The sequence below is a fragment of the Takifugu flavidus genome, chromosome 9 (genome assembly GCF_003711565.1).
Source record: "Takifugu flavidus isolate HTHZ2018 chromosome 9, ASM371156v2, whole genome shotgun sequence".
Classification (NCBI taxonomy): domain Eukaryota; kingdom Metazoa; phylum Chordata; class Actinopteri; order Tetraodontiformes; family Tetraodontidae; genus Takifugu; species Takifugu flavidus.
The window spans coordinates 1,230,557-1,253,857 of NC_079528.1; the positions used below are offsets into that span (position 1 = coordinate 1,230,557).

Sequence of the window (23,301 nt, forward strand, 5' to 3'; positions counted from 1 at the left end):
TATTTACTGGTGCGATCGATCCAGCCTTTCTGGTCGTCTAGTCACTTTGACCCTTGTCCCACTTCATATTTTCTCTGCTAATTTCTCATATCCAGCATTCACACATGCGTGCTTGTCCTGCCCCAGGCTTCAGTACGGCACACTCACACATGCGTGCTTGTCCTGCCCCAGCCTTCAGTATGGCACATTCACACATGCGTGCCTGTCCTGCCCAGCCTTCAGTACGGCACACTCACACATGCGTGCCTGTCCTGCCCCAGCCTTCAGTACGGCACACTCACACATGCTGGATTTGTCTCTCAGCAGCCACCAAACACAGGAATCTGGCTCTTCTCCGGCTCCTCCTCCAGGGCCAAGTTCTGCAGCCACTTCGATGTCTTATTCCACTCTTCACATTATATGATCTCAGCTTTATTTTGGACGGCAGCACGGCTGGCTTTATCCCGACACATTGATGCCGACGAGCCCGAAATAAATATTGACGTCTGTTGCTAATTACTGTTGACAAAATCACAATTTTACAGGCAAGCATTATATGTTTGCAACGCTGAGTGTGTGTGCGTGCGTGTGTGTGTGTGTGTGTGTGTGTGTGTGTGTGTGTGTGGTGTGTGTGTGTGTGAGTGTGATCTCCAGACTTGTCGACATGGTGCTCATCTCCTGTCACAACACTGTGAGCGATCCGTCACACTGTGACATAGAGCTTCAATTAATCCCAGACAAGGAAAACTGATGAGGTCATTATGTGCTCCAATTTCCTCAGGACAGCGCAACCACAGATGCAAAAGTTCTTAACATATATTTTAGGATTTTATCCCCCCTGAAAAATCTCCTATCGATCTATTAAGAAAGAAAGTACACACTCTCCTAAAGAAAGTTCTTTAGGGAAGATATGAAGAGTATATGGGAGTGTTACATTTTGTTTTGATTCCACGTCGTGTTTCTTTATGTCATTATTTTAAGTTCCCGCACTCGTCCAATTAAAATAAATGTGAGACCTCTTGCAGTGTGTTTATTTGTGAACATTTCATAAAACCTTTTTGATTTCATTTTCATCCTGAATTCATTAGAGCCTCTAACACGCTGATGAAATGAGCTCACACTCACACAGAGCAGAGAAATGAAGCCGTTACTACAGCGAAGTAAATGCCGCTTGCCAGCGCTCTAATTCCCCGGTAACTCCTAACACCTCAGTTTTAAGACGTGACATCTTAGCACCACCTGCGTGGAGGCAAACTGCATCTGTGAGAATAGCTGGTGAGACAGTTTTAGGCGACCATGATGCTCTGTGATGCATATTCCTGGTTTCAGTTCCAATCAACATTGTCCACACATGACAATGATCAATTTGTGTGTCTCCAGCTCTCCTTAGGCCTCTTGTAGGCTTGACTTGACTTGGCAGTTCAGCTGTTATATGTTCTATCATGAGCAGTTTAAATAGAAAACAGAATAGAGTAGAAATTTAAGGTTGGCACAATTCCAGGTAGAAAAAAAAGATAATAAACCTGAGAGTCTAAGACAGACACTAGATTTTACATTTTAGAGTGTATCTGTTTTCCCACTAACTGATGGAAGTCATCTGAACAAGCGGAAGAGCTTTGTTGGCAACCAGCAGGAGTAAAAGAAGCTGCTGATGCAGAGCTCCTTGTACCTATATCCTGTGTTTTGCTCATAAGACCTCTGGCAATCATCTGCTGGAGAGAACACTTTTCATTTATTTGTTTACTTGTTCCACAGACGGCTATTTTCATCCCTGACCTGAGGAATATGTACTGAAACTCGCGGTCTCCTGAGTCCATGCAGGCTAGAAATGCTGAATCTCTTTTCCGCTGTCAAACGCTCATGAAGCTGAAAGTCGTCCGGCAAACATACAGTTGCAAAATGAAGCTAATGTTCTATTACAAGATTTTGCAAAAGGAAACAAATCCCCCGGTGTAGATATGACGGGTTCTATGGTGGACACAGTTGTACAGCAGAAAAACGTTTGTCTCTGGCATCCATCCACGCACTTTAAGACACACTTACAAATGTGCACACAGGTACACACACACACACATGCGCTTTAACAAACACAAAGTTGCATGTGTGTGTGTGTGTGTGATGCAAAAGCTTTCTGGAGCATGAAATAAGATTTCTGTGGGAGCAGTCAAGAAGGCAGTTGTGGTTGTCTCTTGATATTTCTTAATTAAGTGCTCGCAACCTCCCTCTGAAATTGTAAATGTCACCTTAGAGCGTCCAGCGTTCCAGGCTTGATTCTCCACGGTTCATAAATAGAATGACAAAAAAGTTGGGAGTGAATGAAGACCTAAGCAGTGGCTGCCGCAGAGCGTTCCGGGTTAATTTTTAAAGTTAAAGTTTCATTGTGTGTTGTGTGTGTGTGTTTGGGGGGGTTGTCCAGTTTGGCTTGTTTTCCAGACAAATTTGACTTTTTATTTCTTTTGCCATCTACAAAGTGCACTATGCCCAGCTACAAGGTGCTGGATGCCGTGCACATGTGATGGGCCGCGAAGAGGAAACTCAGCATGAAGACACCTTTCAGCGCTCGCCGACAACTCAAAGGCGAGTCGTGCACGTCGGCAATAACAACTGGAGAAACGATTGTGTAGCCCTAAAAAAAGAATGGAGAATTTCAGCGAGTTGCCAGATTCAGTGTCTATCGTTTCCATAGTTATTGGTTTTTTTGGTTTTTTTGTAAATGGAGTCTCGGAAGTAATTTGATTATTTTGTTTGAAACCAGCAACAGAAGAGCGGAACGCCTTTCAGACTGGCTTGCTTGCGCTGTAACGGTCATGTCAGCTCTGTTTCCCTTAAATCCCATTCACACATGCAGCCTGTTCCAGAATTGTGGACGTGTGAATGAGAACTACAATTTCTGGGAAGTCTATTTTTGTGATTTCCCACCAAAACACCTCCAGGGAACTTGCCTGGAAGCCTGAGCTGTGTCCCCACAAATCCCTGATATTGCTGTGCATGTGTGAACGGACACAAAGGGGGTGATGTTCCGAAACCGCATGAGGGAATATTGCGTTGTCAGATCGTGACTGGCAGCTAAATCCAAAGGAGACTTTATTGTAACCAACTTTATAAAAGTAAAATATAACAGCAATATGTTATGTTTTTTTTGTGGGCTTTTTGTAGTATCGTATCAAAAAAAGCTGAGCTCTTTATGCACTCACACATGCATTTCTCTACAGTTAAGAGAAAACCTCCAATAAATCTTCCAGATGTTGGATGTATGAATGGTAGATCAGGGTGAAGCTAATCTCCAGCCATCTTGTGTTGTCATGTCCTCCCGGTGTTGTCCACAGCTCTCGATGCAACAAATGGAAATTTACTGATCATGACAGCTCAAAAAGACAGACCACCAAAAAGGTCCCTGCAATCACGCTGATTATCTCCTTTTCACATTGATTATCATGTGGTTCCCCACCCCCCGGCTATTGATCGAAGCCAATTAGCAGGAGGAAAAATGCACAGTTGTGCACAAATTCATTTGAAATTCAAAAATGAATCCTGGTTGGACCATCGGTTTATCGGCAACCTGCTCTTGCAAGTGGAACAATCCTCCCTCCAGGGGCGTGAGCACAGATATGATTGACTTGATTACAATTGACTACACATGATGATTTTTTTGCACACAGTGGCAAGTGGAACAAAAACTAGGAGCAGTTGCCTCGTTGCTACACCACGCATCCAACACATATTGGAACCAGAGATTTCATTAGTCAGTTTGTTAATTAGTTAGAAATTTCCCCACAGGTCTCTTGCTACACCAGAGAATACCAGATTGAATAACAACTAAGTGGCATTACAGATTCAACGGAAATGTAAAGTGATCATGTGCAATTGAACTCTTGGAGGATCAGAGAAGTGAGCTGCATAAATGTAGAAAAGATAAAGACTTGAACAAACGCCATGACCGATCCCAGTCTCTATGCACCTGTGGTGGATCGAAACCAGATCAGCTGGTTTTTCCTATCATGGTCCTACTGCACAGCCACATGCGGATATATGCTGGAGTACATGTTTGAAATCTTAACTGTGGTAATGCTGCAGGTGCTGCTGCTGCCGCACTCGCGCTAAAATACGCCTGCATTGGGGAAGTTAGCAGCAAGGCGGTAAGGGGCCAGAGTGGAAAGAAAGTCAAAATTAGAAGCTAAAGAAGCTCCCAGATCAGACAGAAGGACCACGTGACAGTGGCAGAGGAATCCACTCTCTCTGTGGTGGAATATGAAAGTGTAGGAACCGAGGCAGATAGAGGCTGCTCAGTGTTTAATGATGTGCAGCGGTTATAATGACAGCCTGGCTCACGTCTTCTGTTTAAGGGGCATCATTCCTCAAACTGTGCAAGCTCACGCTGGACAATGTTTGCATTCTTTTAAAGAAAGAGGTTTTTTTACAGACACATTTCAAAATGACTATTTAACGACTTGATATATTGATATTTAAAATGATGAGCACTTATGTATGAAATTTAAAAAATTAAGTTCTTTATGCTGCCCGTATCAGTGGATGCCGTCACTGTTTGACTTGAGACCCCTGAACAAGTTAAGTCCCAAACATTTAATGAGAAAAATGATATAAGCTTTATGCATTTTATATTAGTCCACATTGATAAGACAATTAGGTTGCACACCGTCCAGACAGGCACTTTTCTTTAGGTCAGACGAATGGGCCGGGCAATGTGGGTGACATCTTTCTAAATCTAAGAGAGAGAGCAGTGCCGCCTTTCATAGAGAATGAGTGTCACTGTGCTGTTCCGCTGCTAACCAGCAAGTTGAGATGTACGCGCTCCACCGGAGACTGACAGTAAGGAGACAGAAGCACGCTGGCGCTGTCACGGGCGCTCACTTTCCAATTTTTCCACTCTGAGCAGCTGCCTAGTTCTGTCTTTAGGCTGCAGGATCTGTGGTTAATCAAACCATGTATATTAAAGCCGCGCACACAAAGACCACCACTGGTGTAATTTACACATTGGTGCAGAAGGCTCGAATTCCTTCTGTGAAGGTCAGGTGTAATAGGTCTCTCGAAATCTAGAATGAAAAAGGAAAGCATGCAGAGCTCTGGGTGGGGAAGGGGGAATAATCCTATGCAGGCTTTATTATCCACTTTCACCTCAAACCTGATTAATCAAGTCTAGTCAAGTGAGACCTTTCTAGCCAGACAAAAAGATTAAAGTAGCAACACCACCCAGAGAAACTGCACAGCGCTGCTCTCTGAGAGGATCCTGTTTTCCCCCTGAATTAACCTGACTAAGCATTTTTGTCATTTGTTGCTCTGTATGTGGGCTTAAATACCTCAGTTTAAGCACCCTCAGGCTCTCTCTTTTGTTTAATTATGAAAGAAACAAAATGAATTATTAGCATGATGATTCTGCACAGTGGTGCAGTAGCCTCGCAGCAAGAAGGTTTTGGGTTCTAATCCCTTTGCATGTTTTTTGTGGCCTTCCCCCTGGGTGCTCTGGCTTCCTACCACGGTCTAAAAACCTGCATTTGGGGCACAGGTGAAGTGGCAACTTCAGGTTGTCTGTATACGGTTTGTTGGCCCTGCGATGAGCTGGCAAATTAACCAGGGTGTTTTGTTTCATTATCACTTATTCTGAATAGTGGCTATAGGCCATCAAGGAGAGACAGTACATATTAACTTTAGCATGTCTAACACGCTTTGATTGCTTAAAGTGGACCAAAATGGAACGATGACCAAACCGCTGTGCTTCTAAAAATGCTTCTTTAAAAATGATTCCTTTCAATTCGCTTATCACAAAGACCATTCTCATCTTGTCATTGACTTGCCGCTCCAATGGCATAGGTTCAATACTCAGTAATAATGCCCAGGCTGGCATGATGCATGGCACGCTTCAATTCCTGTTGGTAAGCAACCTCTAAAAAATCAGTAAACCTAAGATAGAACAACGTCTCGAGTCGTTTGGCTTTCATCATACATCGCTGTCATGTTTGTCCTCATATTTATGACCTCATCGGCTGCTCTGCAGTCCCAGGACGACTTTAAAGTCTCCCCCCTGCCCTCTATAAATACATTCTTTATGGCCTCAGAAGTAAGATAAAGTCATAACAAGCTATTAAATGGATGAGCTGTGTTTCTTAACCTGACTTTGCTTTTCACAAGGCTGTTTAGTGACCCACAGAAACCCTCAGAGTTGAACATATGTTCAGGTAACCTTACACAGGCTGCGTTTGATGGGCTCAACCATCACACCTCAGTGTTTCTCCTTTTATTTATCTGTCTGAGAAATCGGCCATTGATCTTAAATAAATACAACAGACTCAAGGTCTTTACCGCCGTCCAGTGTAAACACTACTGCTTGCAGGAGAAACATTTTCGTTGTTGAGCTGTGGGAATTTCAGGGTTAATGGTGGAGCCAAACAGAGCCGTGCTGTGGTCAGAATATAAAGACAAGGTACCAAAGGAAAGCAATTTACACATCTGGATTCAGGACAAAGCCCAAGAATCAGTGGCTTTACGGGAGCCAAAAGCATCCACAAAAAGGTCACCTATAATTCACATTGTTTGGAGTTTTCTTTATCTTTTTTTGAATGAAAAGTGATACATTTTTCATCCATTTATTTAGTTATTGTCACTCCACCCTGTGTTGAGCCACCAAGCAAAGCTACAGTATAAATGAGGGGATCACTTGATCATCACTTGATCTCCAGGCTGGAGAAGCTGATCAGGCGGGCCAGCTCGGTGGTGGGGATGAAGCTGAAACCTCTGGCGACAGTGGCAGAGAGGAGAACTATTGACAAACTGCGGAGCATCATGGACAATGACCGCCACCCTCTGCACACTGTCATCCACAGCCAGAGAAGCCTGATCAGCCAGAGGCTGCGCCTCCCCAAGTTCAGGACCAACAGACTGGGGAACTCATTCATCCCCCGAGCCATCAGGCTGTTCAACTCCTCACGGGGGGGAGGAGGGCCAACAGGAGAACTGGAACATTTTTATAGTTTTATATTTATATTCATATTCTATTTTTAATTTATTCTATTTTATTTCTTTTTTTATTATATTTTTATTATCTTTAATAGGTTTAATGGGGTGTAATGGTGGTGGGAAATTTTGTATAGTGCTGTACGTTTCTTTGGAGATGCTAATTTCCCTGATGGACACCCCCTAAAGGGATCAATAAAGTAATCTTGAATCTTGAATCTTGAATGGTCAAACCAATCCATTTGAACCCCCCAAACACACCAGATCTTGTGACCAGACTTTAGGTTGATCCACATTCTGTTAATAATAGAATTCTCCTGCACGACCTTCTACCAGGTGCAAGTTAGATGGAGCATCTTTTCAATCACAAAAATGATGGAAGGACATCTTCGAGCCATCTTCACCTTCAGACCTGTCAGAGTCAGCTGTTTGAGTGGTGCGTTCCTTTCCCCCACAGGAGGTGAAAGCGGTCTTCAGACTCTACTGTACTACATATTATTCTCCATGTCAGGCTGATGGTCCTGAGCTGACCTGATCATGATGTTAATTAGTGAGTGGGTCAAGAGAGCAGCTCTGAAGTCCTGGCTAACAGGTGAGCCTATTTATAGTCAGTCAACACAGTCGACGCCATATCCATTGCTCATAAGACAGGAATATTTGGATTTCGTTTACTTTTTAACTTTCTACCAGACACTCATGTTGACGGGGGTGAGGTCTGAAAGTTTGCTGCCTCGTTATTTAGTTTGTTAGCAGGCTATAGTCCAATAGTGTCTGGCTCTGTTTAACATCTGTGTTCCCGGAACAGTCACAATTTTGTATTTATACTACTGATATATATTTTTAGTGTTTGATGAGGTCAAAAGGAGCAATAGAAAATTAAGACAAGAAAATAAATGTTTCACAAAATAAAATGTAGGGGATTTTAATAGCTTATAATATTGCCTTTTGGAAATATTCCCACTCTGGTGAAGTCCGTTACAGCAGCTTTCCACCAAATAGTTAGCGTTATGCAGGAACTGGCCACCTCATTGACTCCAGCATGAAAAATCTTTGCATCAGCTGCCTCAGCGTGTCCTTTTAGAAGCGTTTGGACTTTAAATGTTTGTCCATCTGCTGCAGTTCTCTCCAGTCAGCATGGCCTTGCATCAACGCTACATTCATGAATGTGGTGGTTTGCACACTTCCTGGTGAAACAAACACATTAGTAGGTTGTTCCCAGAACAAAAAATGTTCCAAGTTCCTGGAGTGCAAACATGTCAAGAAAAGAAGGTCCTGCCAACAAATGGCTCTGGAAGCCGTGGAGTATTTCCTCTGAAACATGCTCTTATGTAACGAGAAAATGCAGGCAGGAGAGAAGCTGCTATAAAATATCTCTGTCTTGTTTGATATGACAGAAAGACAACCAGTGAGCAGGTCAAGGGAGGTTTACAGATAGTATTTGTATTATTTACCTGGCGGCGGGGAAATAATGGGTCCGACAGGCAGAGGCTCTTTGGGAATACAGTTTAGATGAGAAGAAGCATAAAAAAATAGCAGCTATTTGTAATCGGCAGCATCCGGATTTGACAGTGAACAATGGAGGAGCTGTTAGGTCGTGTCATAGCCGGGTTTAAAGGATCACACTTTGTAGCTAAAACTCTCAATGGAACTTCTTGTCAGAGGGGTCAGGACTGACTTTTACACACCGCCCTTCACTCGAACCAACGTAAACCTGTATCAGACTGCCGGAGTTCTGCAGGAACGGCTGAAATGTTGTGCTCTGAAAGGATTAAGCCGAGCTGATGTCGTTGTGTGATTAGCTGACTCTGGCCAAAGGCCCGTCGAGCAAAAGACGTTGCGAGTGACAAATCCTGTCAAGGCCTCACCATATACTATAATTAGCAACGTATACGTCTCACACAGCTATTGTAAGCATTTTGGCTGTTGGAGCAATTTCCATAGCTGCAGCTCCCCAACGGCCAGAATGTGACAGACGGGCCTTTTCGGTCCAGGACTCCTTATTTCACAGTACGCTGGAGAGATCATTGTGTCGCCTCTTTCATAATCCTAACTGGATTCCTGCAGATTCAAGGATTTGTCACATTTGACTCCAAATATTGGCTGCTGATGGCGGTGTGAATGGGGCCTATGAGTAAGCAACACAAGCTCATGTGCTTGTGTAAAATTAAAGCAGAAAGAACAACATCAAACTGTATTTGTCCATCTGGATCAGTATCAAGCAGAACTAAGCTGCTCAGTTTTCTTTCATATTTTCTGTGGGGGGAAACCAACTCTCTCCCTTGGAAACATGAAAACGCAACACTTTGATTATGCTGATCAATATTAGACATACTATAGTACATTCTTTCAAAGAATACTTAATAATGGCTAATAATGGCTTAATAAAAGTCAGAATCTTCCAGAACCACGGTGTGTCATGGATATTATAATGATATGATAATTGAAGGTCATGGATTTACTCTCTGGTCTCTGTAGTCTGGTGTCCTTGAGCAAGTTCAATTTAGTGACCCATTTCCTGGTTATTATCTGCATTTTATGGTGCCTATTAATACTAAATTGGAATTGACTGTTATCAGACTAAATGGTCTGTTGAATGGATAAATGAAAACTGCAGGTTTACCTGATTAATCACTCATGGAAAATGAGATTTGTCCCTCTTTTTTCAATCAGGCCTTTTCAGATTAGATTTCATCTTTCTGGAGATTTGCTCCAGGTGGGCTTCAGTGACTGTAATTATTTAGTTGGCTTAATAAACCTTCCAGTTTGTTCATCTTTCTGTCAATCACGAGAATCAGCACGATTATAGACACCTATTGTCTTGCTCCGCGAGGCAATGATCCAATAATGCACGGCCACTGCTCCATTCCCAAGTTCCCACAGTGGATTCCCTTTTTCAAATCAACATTTACAATTCCAGCTTTTACCAGATGCAGTTAATCAGAGAGCAAAACAATTAGCGCTGCAGTAAAGCAAGTGTAAATTCCTCAAGCATCAACAGGCTAAGTAGCTGGTTAATTCTGGTTCATGTTCAGGAGCCTTTCTAATTGTCTCTGGAATGGACTCCTTAATTTGTAGCATAATTAAGAATCTGCATTAAAATCCATTGTCCAGACAACGCAGCCTCTTACATGGCAATAGACCAATCGTGTCCCAGTCAGGCTGGTGTTTCAGCCCTTGTTGTTTTCTCATTCAACCCTGAATGCATACGTTATTATCACTTGGGAACCCAAGGTCCAGACTCCACAAGAGTTTATTTCTAACAAGAGTGTTGCACGGTCGTGCTTTCAAATACAGCTATCACTGGCTGGTGTTTTGAAGGTGACTAAAAATGATCCACTTATGATAAAGAAAATGAAGGACCAAACACAGGGCATCCAAGGAGAGGCCCCTTATTAGTCTTCTTCTCTGGGGTTATCAGTGTCTAATCCAGGACTGCAGCTTTCAGCCTTCATTTGTATTCAAGATGGCTAAGATGCCCTTTATCTTTACTAAACTAATTTGCCTTTTTTCTCAGTAAATTCCCTGCAGTCATTTCCACAGTGGATACAGCGGCTATAGCGGCCGTTGCTCTTTCCAAAAATGCAACACAACCCCACAGAAACAATAAATGCACTTTTGAATGCACTGCACTTATCAAATTACGTGCTTGACAAAGCATAATTGGGCTCTACATTTCTTTGAGAAAGGATTAATCTCAGAATTAATTCTTTTGGATTCTAAGGCTGTATTTTAATGTTCCGCGCTCAGAAAGCGCTGCCCAGGCTGCCACACCCTTGTCCTGGCTGGCATTGGTTACAGATCTCCAGATAACCACACTCATTCATCCATTCACCCACTATGGGATCACCCTTCAAATGAAATCCCCCAGCATCACAGCTGTCGATGCTACATGTAAAAGACACATTTATATTGGCCAGAAGCCTGTGTTCAGAAGTAACAGGTCCTTTTTTCCCGTGACCCTGAGCCCGCTGAGCCTCTGCGGACTGGAAACAATCAGGTATGTGCAGCTCTGACCTCTGCTGCCTGAGGAAATGCTGGCATCTGGTCAAGGTGGCCGCAGGGGCAATCTCAGAGCGCCTGCACCCATCACTATTCCTGCCCACCCACTGTATCCGCCCGAGCTCTGGTGAGCCACCGAGGGCTGTTGTCATAGCAACGGCCTGGGCCTGCTGATGCCCTTGGGGCTCACTTCTTGACAGAATTTCTTGTCGTCTTCTCCCCGCAAAAGGTCGGGCCCCCTCTGCTGAATGGCTGTTTATGTTTGCACACGTGTAGGCGCGGGCGTGCTGGGTTACTTTCTTGCCAAGCAATACATTTTAAAAAAGAGGTTTTAAAACCCCTTTTCTTTTTTAAATACGAGAGCAGTTTAAGGGTGTGATCCAGAGCCATGTTTCTGTAGCAGTCGTGTCCGCCTGGATCACAGTAGTCTGGCAACGCTGCCAACAAACAACAGGCAACAGACAAAATGAGTCACGGTTTGCACACCAGTATATACATATATCGTCTCTGTGGTGAGGACACAGATGCTGGCACCCCTGGAGAAGTTCAAAGAAGCTCCTGACACGCACACACACACACACACACACACACGCACGCACGCAAACACACATACAGCTAAAAGAATGACTACAGTATCTCATTTACACATCCAGCAGAATTTCTGTTCTCTTAGCAACAGGAGGCAAGAACAGGTGGTGAAAAACTGAAGAGGATAGAGGGACAGAAGAGGGTGAAGGATAAAATTGGGAAGAAAGTGCATTGCCAGAATCCTCGAGGAGAAGCGAAGGAGGAAATAATCATTCTCAATCAAACACCTGCAATCCTCTTTAGCGTCAGAAGCAGCCTCCACGACGTCATTTATCACCACCTTCGATACAGGCAGATCATCCTTTGTAATTCGGCTGAATAATGGCTACAGAAATTTTTTTGATCCGAATGTAATCGTTTTTAAACGATGGGATGATTGAAATTCCAAGCACGTGTAGTCTAATGGAGTTTCAGTCTTTGAGCGAGCTCGACGTGGAGGCGATCTCCGATAACATCAACCTTCATCTGATACTGTGACACAATGTAGAGATCAGTCATGCACCACTGCAATCCTAAATGAGCCACATATAAGCCACTTTTATATGAACCAGAAAGTGACAAACTGAATTCGATTTATTGACTAATGTGAGTCTGCAGCCTGCAGATTTTCAGCCCTATGGTGTTCAAGGAAACAGTTATTATTTTGGTGCTCCTTGTCTTTTTCTCCTCTCTCACGCTCAGGCGGCTCTCCTCAGTCATAGATCGCTGAGATGAGAATAAATATCTCCCTTTAATCTTGTTTCAAGCCATTTTGCTTGCAGTTATTCAGAAGCCCACAAGTTTCAAACGCAGCGGCAGGCACAGTCTTGGAGCAGTCTGACTTTCACTGCCTCCCACACGGGCGTCTGTAAAAGAGCATGTGTGGTTCACAGCAGTAGCAAGTCCGCACAGGGAAAAGCTGCCAAATCCAGACGTCCATGTGCTACTCTAAGCGCTTAACAGCGCGGGCTTCTATAATTGCACTTTCAAGGCGAGGAAGACACTTGTCACAATTAAAATTTCCACGCGTTTTCACAGAAAATGCCATTTATGCTCTTTTTCATGCAGTTTATGCAGTTACACTTCAGGGGATCTCCTGCGAATCAGCTCGCATTAGAGATGTTAGCGAGTGTTTGGAGAGATTTTCCACACTACCCCAGTTATTTTTTTGAAGTCATGGCATAAAGATTGCCCTCTGTTATCACTGATGTTTCTTCGTCTGATGCTGCTTGACCTTATGTCAACCCTGCCACCCGTGCAGACATGCTAAGGAGCTAACGCAGCAAAATCTTTCAGCACTTTGACTGGATTCATTCCTATTTTGTGCCACCAATATATAAGGATAAATCTTTTTGCTTTTCAATACCAGCATCATTCTGACACCATTGGTCAAGAGTTGGGAGGAGAATTTCCACTCAGGTGATCCTATGTAAACACACACGCGTGTATGTGTAAGACATTTTTCCTCAGCCACGTGCCCACGTCTTCTCTCTCTTCGCCAGGTGAATGAATGCAGACCAAAGGACAGGCTTCGCAGTGCAACGGTGTCCCATGTTGCTCTCTCCTCTCAGGGGATGGCCAAGGTCCAGGATGGACATCAGAACGCATGTGACAGGTACACGGTGCTCCAGGTTCCGTTACTCCTTTGCGCCGCAGTCTTTCACATCTCCTTGTCCGTCACAGCTCTGCAATGTTAGAGGAGAGCCAAGATGGTATGGACAGTGGTACCCTAAGTCCTGCCTCAGCTCGACAGGTCGCCATCCAACGCCACCCAACTCAAGGCTTCGGTTTCGTTGCAGGCAGTCAGAGGCCTGTGATTGTACGATCCGTCTCAGCTGGTTAGTGCTTTTAGAATAAAGGAAGAGAGATAGTGCCTCCTGAAGCTTTCCCTCCATTCCTGTGACCATACGCTAACATGTATGTCAAATGCTCTCTGCAGACGGCCCATCCTTTGGCAAGCTTCTCCCCGGAGACCAGATCTTGGCCATTAACGAGGAGACGGTGAGCGACGCGCCCCGAGAGAGAGTCATAGACCTTGTAAGGTAACATCCTTTACTGTCCCAGGAGGGAGGGTGGGAGGAGGTGGAGAGGCAGGGGACCAGCATCAGGGGTGGAAATACAGACAAGTGTTGAAGAGAGCAAAGGGGCATGTTTCTCTGCTGCTGATGTGTTACGTCAAAGCAGACCTATGGATGAATCAGCCCATATCACAGCCGAAGGACAGCGAGAAAAGGGCAGATTTAAAAAAAAAAACCCCGAAGAAGCTGTTCGAACACCCTGCTGTTTGCTGACGTTATGTAACCCACTCCACCTGTCTGTTGTTTTTCCACAGACGCTGTAAAGACTCTATAGTTCTCACTGTGCTGCAGCCCCATCAGGTACGCATAACGAGATGTTCACTGGCTTTCATGTTCCTCCCCCACAGGATTTCTCTTACACGTCCTGTGTTCGAACGCTTCCGCTGTTACACTGAGCCATTTAGAGTTTTACTACAACATTTATGGCATAACTGTATGCTGCTTGCAGAGGCTCTTTATGTGACCGAACCTTAACGATTTACTTATCAACTTAAAAAACTCCATTATTTCCTTCTCAAACTACCACTAATAACACTAACCAAACGCATGAGTTGTTAAGAGCAGTTTTGCAGGTGCGTTCAGACTCAGAACTTGCTCTCTTTCTTTTTATATCCTCAGTCACCCAAGTCTGCCTTCATAAGTGCAGCCAAAAAGGCTCAGTTGCGAACCAACCCGCCTAAAGTGCGCTTTTCCGAGCAAGTGTCCATCAGCGACCCGGACCCAGTAAGTTCAGCCACTCGTATCTGTCTGTGCATCTCCTGCTCCTCCCTCCTCTCCTGCAAAATGTCTATTGTTGGATCTGCACTTACAAAAGGATCTACTTTGTCTGTGTCTTGAGCCTTTTGTAATGAAACAAAGCTTAGAAATGGCTGGTTTGGTGTTACACAGCCATGATCACGATCTGCCAAAGCCCATGCTACAACTTTAACCTCTTGAGCTTATTCTATACGCACATACGTGTCCTTATATGAGGACACAGGGTCTGAGGAGGGTTAACATGAAACCAGTTGTTGACCCCAGTGAGCAGATTGTTCAAATCGTGGGATATGAAGGATCTCCACAATGTCCTTAACAATTAGAATAGCTGACAAATGTAGCCAAAAGAATGTTTTTTACAGACTTTTGCAAATTAATCTGGTACACTGTTATAAAAGTGAAAGGAAGATTCCTTTTACCGTCGTCCGTGGAGAGAAGCGGCGCTCGTTATGAGAGATGATGCAATACTCTGTTATCTAGACCCATCCATCTTTCAACCTCTCTTCCCTTGGCTGGGTCACAGAGGAATTGCTTATCTCAGCCTTTCACAACCAATGGCTGGGATAGGCTCACGCTCTCATTCACATGAGGTCAAATCAAACGTCCACCTGTCCCCCAAATGCATGTCTTTGGACAGCAGGAAGCAGCCAGACAGCCCACACAGACACAGGGGGAACATGCTAACGCCACACAGATCACCCCTGGGATTCCAACCCAGAGGCAACATCGCCAACAGTTGCACCACCGTACAAACAGGAGTTTAACATCACTTTATATTCTGACTTAAGGTGAAAGGTGAAAGCCAAGACTCAGACTTTCATCTGGTGATGCACCTCTGTGCCACCTGATAGCAAGAAGGTTCCAGGTTCCAGCTTCAGTCTTTCTATGTTAATATTAAATTTAGACAAAAAGGTAAAGGAAAGCCCCCTTGAATGGCTCTACATTAACTCAGTACTACTACTAACGTCATCCAACCTCTGAAAAAGTTTTAATTACACTAAAAGTTGCCCTTTTTGCGGCAATGAGCGGTCCAGTTAGGCCCACAGTGGGTTTGATATGTTTCAGTGTAAATTAAGCAGGGGGCTCAGAAGTCAGGGAAAAAAATCAATAAATAATCGGAAGGTGGAGAAAAGGCCATTTTCACCGTTGCCTTTTCATTCTAACAGAACGTAACTGTGGAGCGCAGAAAAGCGATTGCTCAGCCGCCACAACTGTGAGGCTAACGCAGGAGGTTCTGGTGGCCAGCTCATCAGTTATTGATGTTTTATCACAGCTCTTTGTATGAGGCCATGACATCTGTTGATGAGAATAAAAGGTAGGCTTAGTGCTTTGGGTGATGACCACCAAAAGGTGCAAGAGAGGGTCTTGCAGACACGCTGTGCATTTAATTAGCTGGCTACTGAGATTTCTGTCTTTGGTCTTTCTTTGTGTTTAAGGATGTCTCCTCTCACTGATGGAAAATAAAAGGTAACATTACCATACGACCAGTTCTATTGGGATAAAATAATACTGGAGAAACCATATTTTTCTTTAATACATGGGAAATTTTGAGAAGAAGCACAATGAACCTCACCAAATACTAAGACTATGAGAAGGCTGAGAAGAAATTCATGAACAGGTTCAAACAAGTTCCTAAATACTCATTGTTGAGCTTTAAAGACATGCAAAACATTATTCATGCTTTTAGTTAATTACGACAAGACCATTGTAATTCACTTTTAATGACAATCCAGTGGATACTTATTTGAGTTCGAATGGCTTCTAAGATGCTAAAGGTATATAATGATAACCTTTATAATATTTATATATAAAAGCAACAGTTCATGTAGTTCACATCATGCCTTTGTACCTAAAAGAACTTTGAATGGTACAAATACAGGTGAGGAACTGTTGCTATTGGTGAATTAAATAGACTATATGGGGGGTAAAATTAACAAAAGGCATCCCGCTGCTAAGAGAGCTACTCACCATCTCGGAGTCTTATAATGTGGAATCTTCATAATGGGTGCTGTTGGCTGTTGTTTTTTCAGATGTCAGCCATTTTTACAGTGTCATTACAAACTTACTGCGCACACGGACGATGCCAAAGCAGCACGTCAGCAAATATGTTTCACTTTAATTACAAGTCAACAGCATGGGAACCAAGGGATTAGCATGATTATACCTAAATTAATACTCTACAATGAGAAATATTCCCACAACCCCAAACTACTGTGGAAGGGTTCTGTTTACTTCAAACTCTGCCTTCAATTGATTGGAGCTGCTGAACACACTGCACTGTGGAGATAGCAGAAAGGTGCTAGGATTGCTGAAGAACAAATTTTTCCGCTCCTACAACCGCTACCAAATGGGGCTGTGGCCTCTTAGTGATAATCAAGGGGCTTATCAGTGTTGGTCATCAGCAGAACAGGATGAGGGAAGAATGACTTATGATGAGCTCGCTGACGCGAGGAACGGTTTGTGACTTTTATGTTTGGTGGGAAAGTGACCGTAATTTCAGAGCAATTACAGAATATTATTGGAAAAATGTCCAATTTGAGCTGCAGTCATATCTCTGGAGTTGCAACCGAATGTGTTTTTTTAAAACATTTCCCGTCAAAGGTAATTTCACATGAAAAGTGGCAGCATCCGAAAGAAATGCCGGCAACAGGAAATGATTTATTTAGGTTTGGGCCAAACTGAAGGGCTATGTTCAGACTAGCAGGCCTCTGGCCGCAGGGCCACATTATTACACGAGACATCTAATTTCCACTGTATCACTGCCAGAGCCACGATGAAAAGCTCCAAACAGGAATGACACAACAAGCATTTTCCCTTTTCCTCTGAATAAGAGGAGTAACCTGCGTCCACTCTGGAACACAGCTTTGTGTACCAGCACTGTGAAATAAATCACTCCGACATTCGACTAACTGGGCGCGGTTCATTTATTTCTATGTACAAAATGCATCCGTGTCCATTTTTGTCTCCATAATGAAGCACAGAAGCTGCACTAAATGAGGATTGTTTCCCTTTGTGGATCTTTTCCAGACAATGCTCAAGGACGACTCGTTGCTGCTCATCCCAAATGTGTTGAAGGTGTTCTTGGAGAATGGGCAGATCAAGTCCTTCACATTTGACAGCCGTACCACTGTTAGGGTATGTATCCACCGCTCCTGCAGACGTGCTGAAAACATCTGAATTAAAGCAGGACTTTGGACAACAGAAAGCAGCTCGCGACCATTGAATCTTCTTCCATTATCTCGTGCACGCAGTGACTATCTACGTGCTTCGCAATTGCATATCGAAAATCATTCATTGAATTTTCCAACACTGTCCAAAGTGCTTTTCTCCAGCACCCCCACACACACTGAGAATTAGCTTCTAAATTTAAGAAACCACCTACTCTGCAAACGCAATTACTGCTGGGCCCTGAACCATCGAGAGCACGCAGATGTTCAACTTTGGGTTTGGCTGCAAATGGAGCACACTGCAGATCTATTGAATCTTTTTCTTTAATTATTTTATTCCCTATTTTGGTGTAACACAAAAACCTTCCCGGCGACCTCGCTGCACCGCTCTGATGTGCACGTTCAAGTGTTCATTCCTCTGATGAATTCCATTTTGTGGGCAGGAGGTCACATGGTTGGGATCAAAACAGAGGGAATAGGAGAATAAAAGCTTCTGTGTCTGTCAGACGGCAAAAAACATGACTCCAAGCGAATGTTAATGTTTTCCAGTGTCTGCTGGGTGCGTAATTATGCAAAAGTCAGCATCTAATGGCTGGTGTCATTTAGAAAATACATTTTTAATCATGTAAATCTCTGCTATTTTTCTTCTTTTGCCATTGTGTCGAAGTGTCCGTCATGTCCAACGTCTCTGGGCAGCCGTGGGTTTTTTTTGTGTTTTTTACAACGGGAAAAGGAATAAAAGGAATTTCAACATACTGATCCAAATCAATAAAACAGTGACACCACTAAAATAGGCCAATTTTAATGCTCCTATTCGGCATCCCTGCAGGGTTTTAGCCCAGAATCCAGTTGATAGTCAGGCTCTTTTAGGCTTCTTCGAGTGGTAAATCTGATCATCCCAGTTTGTGACACACTACTTCTTACATGGAGTAGCAATTACACTGTTTATGGAGAGCAAACCTCTGGTGACTTTAATGAGAGATCGTAATGAGAGTTATAGAGACACTGAAAGAGAATCTCAGTTTAATATATTTTAGGGGGGACAGAACTCGGTGACAATCTCGGGCGTAGCCCAGACGACACCTGCATGACGTGCCCAACAAGCCTTTTACAAGGTTCTTAATTTTTCATTGCATTATCCCCACGTCCCAACATGCTAATATATATATATATATATATATATATATATATATATATATATATATATATATATATATATATATATAATAATTTGGCTCCATCACACAATATGCAAAATTACAGGAAACAGCTTTAATCAGATGTCGATTCAACGAACATGCATGAATACAGATGTTGGCTGACATGTTATACTGTTTATAACTTGTTTGCACCCCCCTCCTTCCAGGATGTGATCTCCTCTCTGCAGGACCGACTCTCACTGCGTTACATTGAGCACTTTGCGTTGGTGCTTGAGGCTGGGGCTCTGGACCAGAACCAGAGGCTGCATCTGCTGCAGGACAACCAACCTCTGACGCATGTAGGGAAACTAACGTCCCATTACGCATTGCCGAAAAAAATAAACGTACTATCAATACTAAAAACAGCTGAAAACATTCCCCCTTTCAAATTGGTGCTTGAGAGTCTTTGGTTCTGTTGTTGTTGGGTTGTTTATTCACATGCACTTTAACAATTTCAGATAAACTCATGACTGAGTTCAGGCTAACACTAATCTGTGTTACACTCCTGTGTTCACTCAGGTGGTGCACAGAACATACTTCCAAGGGATGAAGTGTCTGTTCCGTGTCTGCTTCTCTCCCAAGGACCCTGCAGACCTGCTGAGGAGGGACCCGGCTGCTTTTGAGTATCTCTATATACAGGTAGAGTGCTGGATTCATGGGGGATTTATGTACCTTTATCTCCTCTTTACACATTATTACAAATTATTTCAGTGTTCAAACTACAAACTATTTTGTTTTTGTGTCCATGCTTGTTTTGGTTCACCCTCATTGTTGTACAATTATAATCTGTTGATGGCGATGAAGATTTGCACTTCACCTTAGACATATTATCCTTAGATAACGTGTCTGTTGCACTTCTGTTGCTGACAAATGCTAGATATTTGTTAGTTAACACTTCTGGTTTGCTTGGGGACGGCGTCAATGATTGCATTCATTTTGGTTATTTTTGACTGATATAAAGGACATTATTGTTGTATATGGCACAGCAATACCAACTTAATGAGCGTCATGGTGGCATACAAAAGTAGAACACCTCTGCGGCATTAAAGATGTCTAAAGAAGAAAGTGTCTCATCTCATCATCAATAAAATGCAATTCTTCAACATTTTCGCCCCTTAACAGAGCCGCAACGATGTAATCAAGGAGCGCTTTTCGATGGACTGGAAATCTGACATCATGTTACGACTGGCTGCTCTCCACATTTACATCACTGTGTCCTCAGCGCGGCCCAATCAGAAGATCTCCCTCAAGCATGTCGAGTAAGCCTGCAAGTTGATTTGGCCTTGCAGTTCAATTATGAGTTATCACGTCAGAAATGGATCCTTTTTTAAAAAAAATAAAAGAGCTTTATCAACATTTTTCTGCAACATCTTATGGAAGAATTTGTTCATTTCTATTTAATTTCCTAATCTCTGTCTAGAATGTAATTTAATTTACTGTGTACAGGTGCCACACTGTAGGTTCTCATTCTGCAACATGATCCCATGACACTGATTGACGACTCTAGCAATTATTTATTTTCTGCTCTCCACTACAGAAAGGAATGGGGGCTTGAGCCTTTCCTCCCTCTCACGCTGCTCCCAACAGTCAAAGAGAAGAATGTGTGTAAGACTCTATCCCAGTTGCTGAAGACTTACCAGCATCCGCCACCATCAGGCAACAAGGTGTCAAATGGAACACTTCTCAATGTCACAAACTTTGGCTTTGTTAATGTGCACATACAGATATTTCAATAAAGCAAAGGCTTCTGTGATGTGTCCTTGTATTTTACAATTTATTAATTGTATATGTTAATACAACTATAATTAATAGTATTGGCTGCGAGACAAGGGCAATTCTGTCACTGTTTATGACGAATCCTTTATGGTCAACGTAGGTGGCACAATACCGCCATCGTGAGGTTAAGATTGGTAGTGTTGAACTCATTTCGTTTTTCTGTTTTTACAGGTCCCTCCTCTCCAAGGAAAACTGCAATACATGCGTGTCCTTAATGACCTCCCACCCTTTGGTGGAATACTTTTCCAAACAGTTGGACTGGTAATGTACATTTTTAGATACAGAGGATTTACAGCATCTTCTAAAATGAGTTAAATAATATAATAATTGCTATTTCTCTCAAGTGTAAAACTGCAAAAGAGATTTTTTTAGTCAGAGACTTCAAACTTTTTTGTCTCAACAAAAATGCAATCTAGGTATCTTCCTAACTATCTTCCTATATTCCCTAACAGGATGAGAAACAGTCGGCTACAACTCTGTTGGTCGGTCCTCGGCATGGCATTAGTCATGTGATTGACCTCAAGAACAACCTCACCACAGTTCTGGCCGAGTTCAGCAGAGTTGCCAAGATCCAGCTGTACAGAGAAAGCCAAGGGGTGGCTCGTGTAGAGCTAACAATTCATGAAGCCAAGGTAATACAGGCACCAAACAATACAAATCATCTAATCAATGCAGAACACATCACGTTTGTTTACTGTTTTTGTAATATGTATCAGATAAAATTAGCAGACACTGAAAAAATGATTAATTTATTAAATACAAATCCATTCAGAGGTGTTTCAAGTTAGTTATCTATCTTATAGAAGAAAGTGCTGCCATGTTGAGTTAAACTTTGTTTTTCCTGTTATGCCAGCATTTGATTTTATCAGAGTGTTTTTAAAATAGAGCAGACAAGCCTCATTTCCAGTCTTTATATGTGTTCCTGTCCCACCCTCTACAGCCTCTTGTTCTACTTATGGAATGGCCAGATGCCAGTAATTTTGCCTGCCTCATCTCTGGCTACTACAAGCTGTTTGTAGATCCGAAACGAAACATTTATTTCCGTGCTCCTGGTCAGTCCCAGCTGACAAAAGCAGGTAAAAGTCTTCATTTGTAAAGCACTTATATGATATAAACTAACATGCATTCATTTTAAAACATGAGACATATTGAAGAATACTAGACACTGCATGTTTGACATTTTGGACACTTTTTATTTTACATTCAGTAAACAGGAACATTGATCTGCTTCTTGGCTGAAACGTCTTGCCCAAGTTATCCTGGATCAACCATTCCATTGGCTCTGTCCACTGTCCCTCATCTCAATGTTCAGTCATTGGAATGAAATGCTCCATCTTTCTTTAAGTGTTAAGGAATTCTGCAGTCGTGTTTTTTTGCCGCTGCTCTTCGGTTAGAAACAGTGCCTGCCATCTGCTGTCTCAACTTGTCCGGCATAAAGGAAGGATCGTCATACCATCACATTCCACCAGAACTCAACTTACACTTTGAACCTCCATCTTTAAAATAAACAGTTCCATGATTGCCTCGGCTTTCCTTTAAGGATTTTTTTCTATCCCCTCTTCTTCTGAATGCCTCAAACTCTCCACTACTCTGACAATTCTTTCCTCAGATTACAGAAGCTCCTACCACGTCCACCCACGTTCTGGGGCAGCTGGATTACCAAGTGGAGGGCGGCGAGGGGATGAAAGGGAAAGTTCACATAGGGAATTGGTATCTGCACGAGCCGTAGTTCCCCCAGAGCCTCAACATCTAGGCCTCTGTCATGTCCACCTTCGAGAGAAACAATTTCAAGATTTACCAACCCATGCAGAAGCTGAACTAGACATCAATGAGAACTTTATTTCTCAGCAGTCCCCTCGGAGACTGCGCACCAAGTCTGATACCACCCAGCAGAATACAACAGAAATACCCGTGGTTGTAGAGAGCTCTGCCAATGAAAATGAAGTGTACAGAATTCGAGCACAAACAGTTAGTCAATCCCAGAAAAACACGAGGTTTTATTGTGACTCCTGTAAGGCCAGACATAAAACAGACAATCTTTCAGGGGCAGTGAACGGAAAACGTTGTTCTGGTTCTTGTGCCTCTCGAGAGGGAGGCGCTGTTGACCTCACGGCTCTACCACCACCGGGCAACGAAGAAGATGAAGTAGAAATTGGAGTAGAGAAACTACAACCACCGCCTCCTGCTATTGCTGCACCGCCACCTGGCTTCAGAGATAATAGCTCAGATGAAGATGACAGCAAAAGAGGGAGAAAGGCTCGAACAAATACATGCCAAGCGGTCGCTTCTGGAAAACTTGTCCAAGCCAAAGAGGATGTTCCTGTCACACTGATTGATAATGTATCTACGAGAACGGTCCGAGATCATGCACAGGAACTTGATGACGCTCTGGTGTCCACCTTGCAGGCACTTGAGGCATTGGCAGCCTCTGAAGATTTCCCTCATCACCCTCAACAATCAACACAGACTGCAGGTCAACAGCCTCAGTCATAACACTCTCCACATAGATTCCTACAAACAGACTCAACAACAATAATGAGCTCATTACATTTTATATCATATACTATATACAGTATTTACTTTACACAAGTGCACAGCACAACACTGTAGTAATTGTTTGTGAAGTTGTTAAAAAAAATACATTTCCTTTATCATTGTATTGTATACATTGTTTTTGTCAGGGTCACATGTAATCTGAATATCTTATTGTTTGTGAGATATCAATTTAAAGAAAGTTAATTGCTTGTTATGAAACAACAAATCCACCCAAATGGTTTGATAATTGCATATTTGGTAATTAGATTAAGGTTTTAA

General features: G+C 42.9%; 1 protein-coding gene across 6 annotated transcripts in view; it reads left to right on the top strand.

The window, feature by feature from the left end:
* The window catches only part of frmpd3 (FERM and PDZ domain containing 3), a 54,540-nt gene that overhangs the window by 27,592 nt on the left and 3,647 nt on the right, over nucleotides 1-23,301 (top strand). For 2 of the 6 annotated variants that reach the window (XM_057043311.1, XM_057043313.1), the window contains 14 exons: nucleotides 13,014-13,126; nucleotides 13,195-13,349; nucleotides 13,451-13,553; nucleotides 13,844-13,889; nucleotides 14,208-14,312; nucleotides 17,373-17,480; nucleotides 18,879-19,010; nucleotides 19,231-19,350; nucleotides 19,834-19,970; nucleotides 20,249-20,375; nucleotides 20,659-20,748; nucleotides 20,940-21,119; nucleotides 21,428-21,563; nucleotides 22,097-22,960. In XM_057043311.1, coding sequence (XP_056899291.1) covers nucleotides 13,086-13,126; nucleotides 13,195-13,349; nucleotides 13,451-13,553; nucleotides 13,844-13,889; nucleotides 14,208-14,312; nucleotides 17,373-17,480; nucleotides 18,879-19,010; nucleotides 19,231-19,350; nucleotides 19,834-19,970; nucleotides 20,249-20,375; nucleotides 20,659-20,748; nucleotides 20,940-21,119; nucleotides 21,428-21,563; nucleotides 22,097-22,960 — 2,344 coding nt within the window. In that variant the 5' untranslated portion in view covers nucleotides 13,014-13,085. Of the gene's footprint in view, nucleotides 1-7,425; nucleotides 7,538-13,013; nucleotides 13,127-13,194; nucleotides 13,350-13,450; nucleotides 13,554-13,843; nucleotides 13,890-14,207; nucleotides 14,313-17,372; nucleotides 17,481-18,878; nucleotides 19,011-19,230; nucleotides 19,351-19,833; nucleotides 19,971-20,248; nucleotides 20,376-20,658; nucleotides 20,749-20,939; nucleotides 21,120-21,427; nucleotides 21,564-22,096; nucleotides 22,961-23,301 lie in introns of those variants that run through there. The other 4 variants (XM_057043314.1, XM_057043317.1, XM_057043316.1 and 1 more) reach the window with 4 other exon arrangements.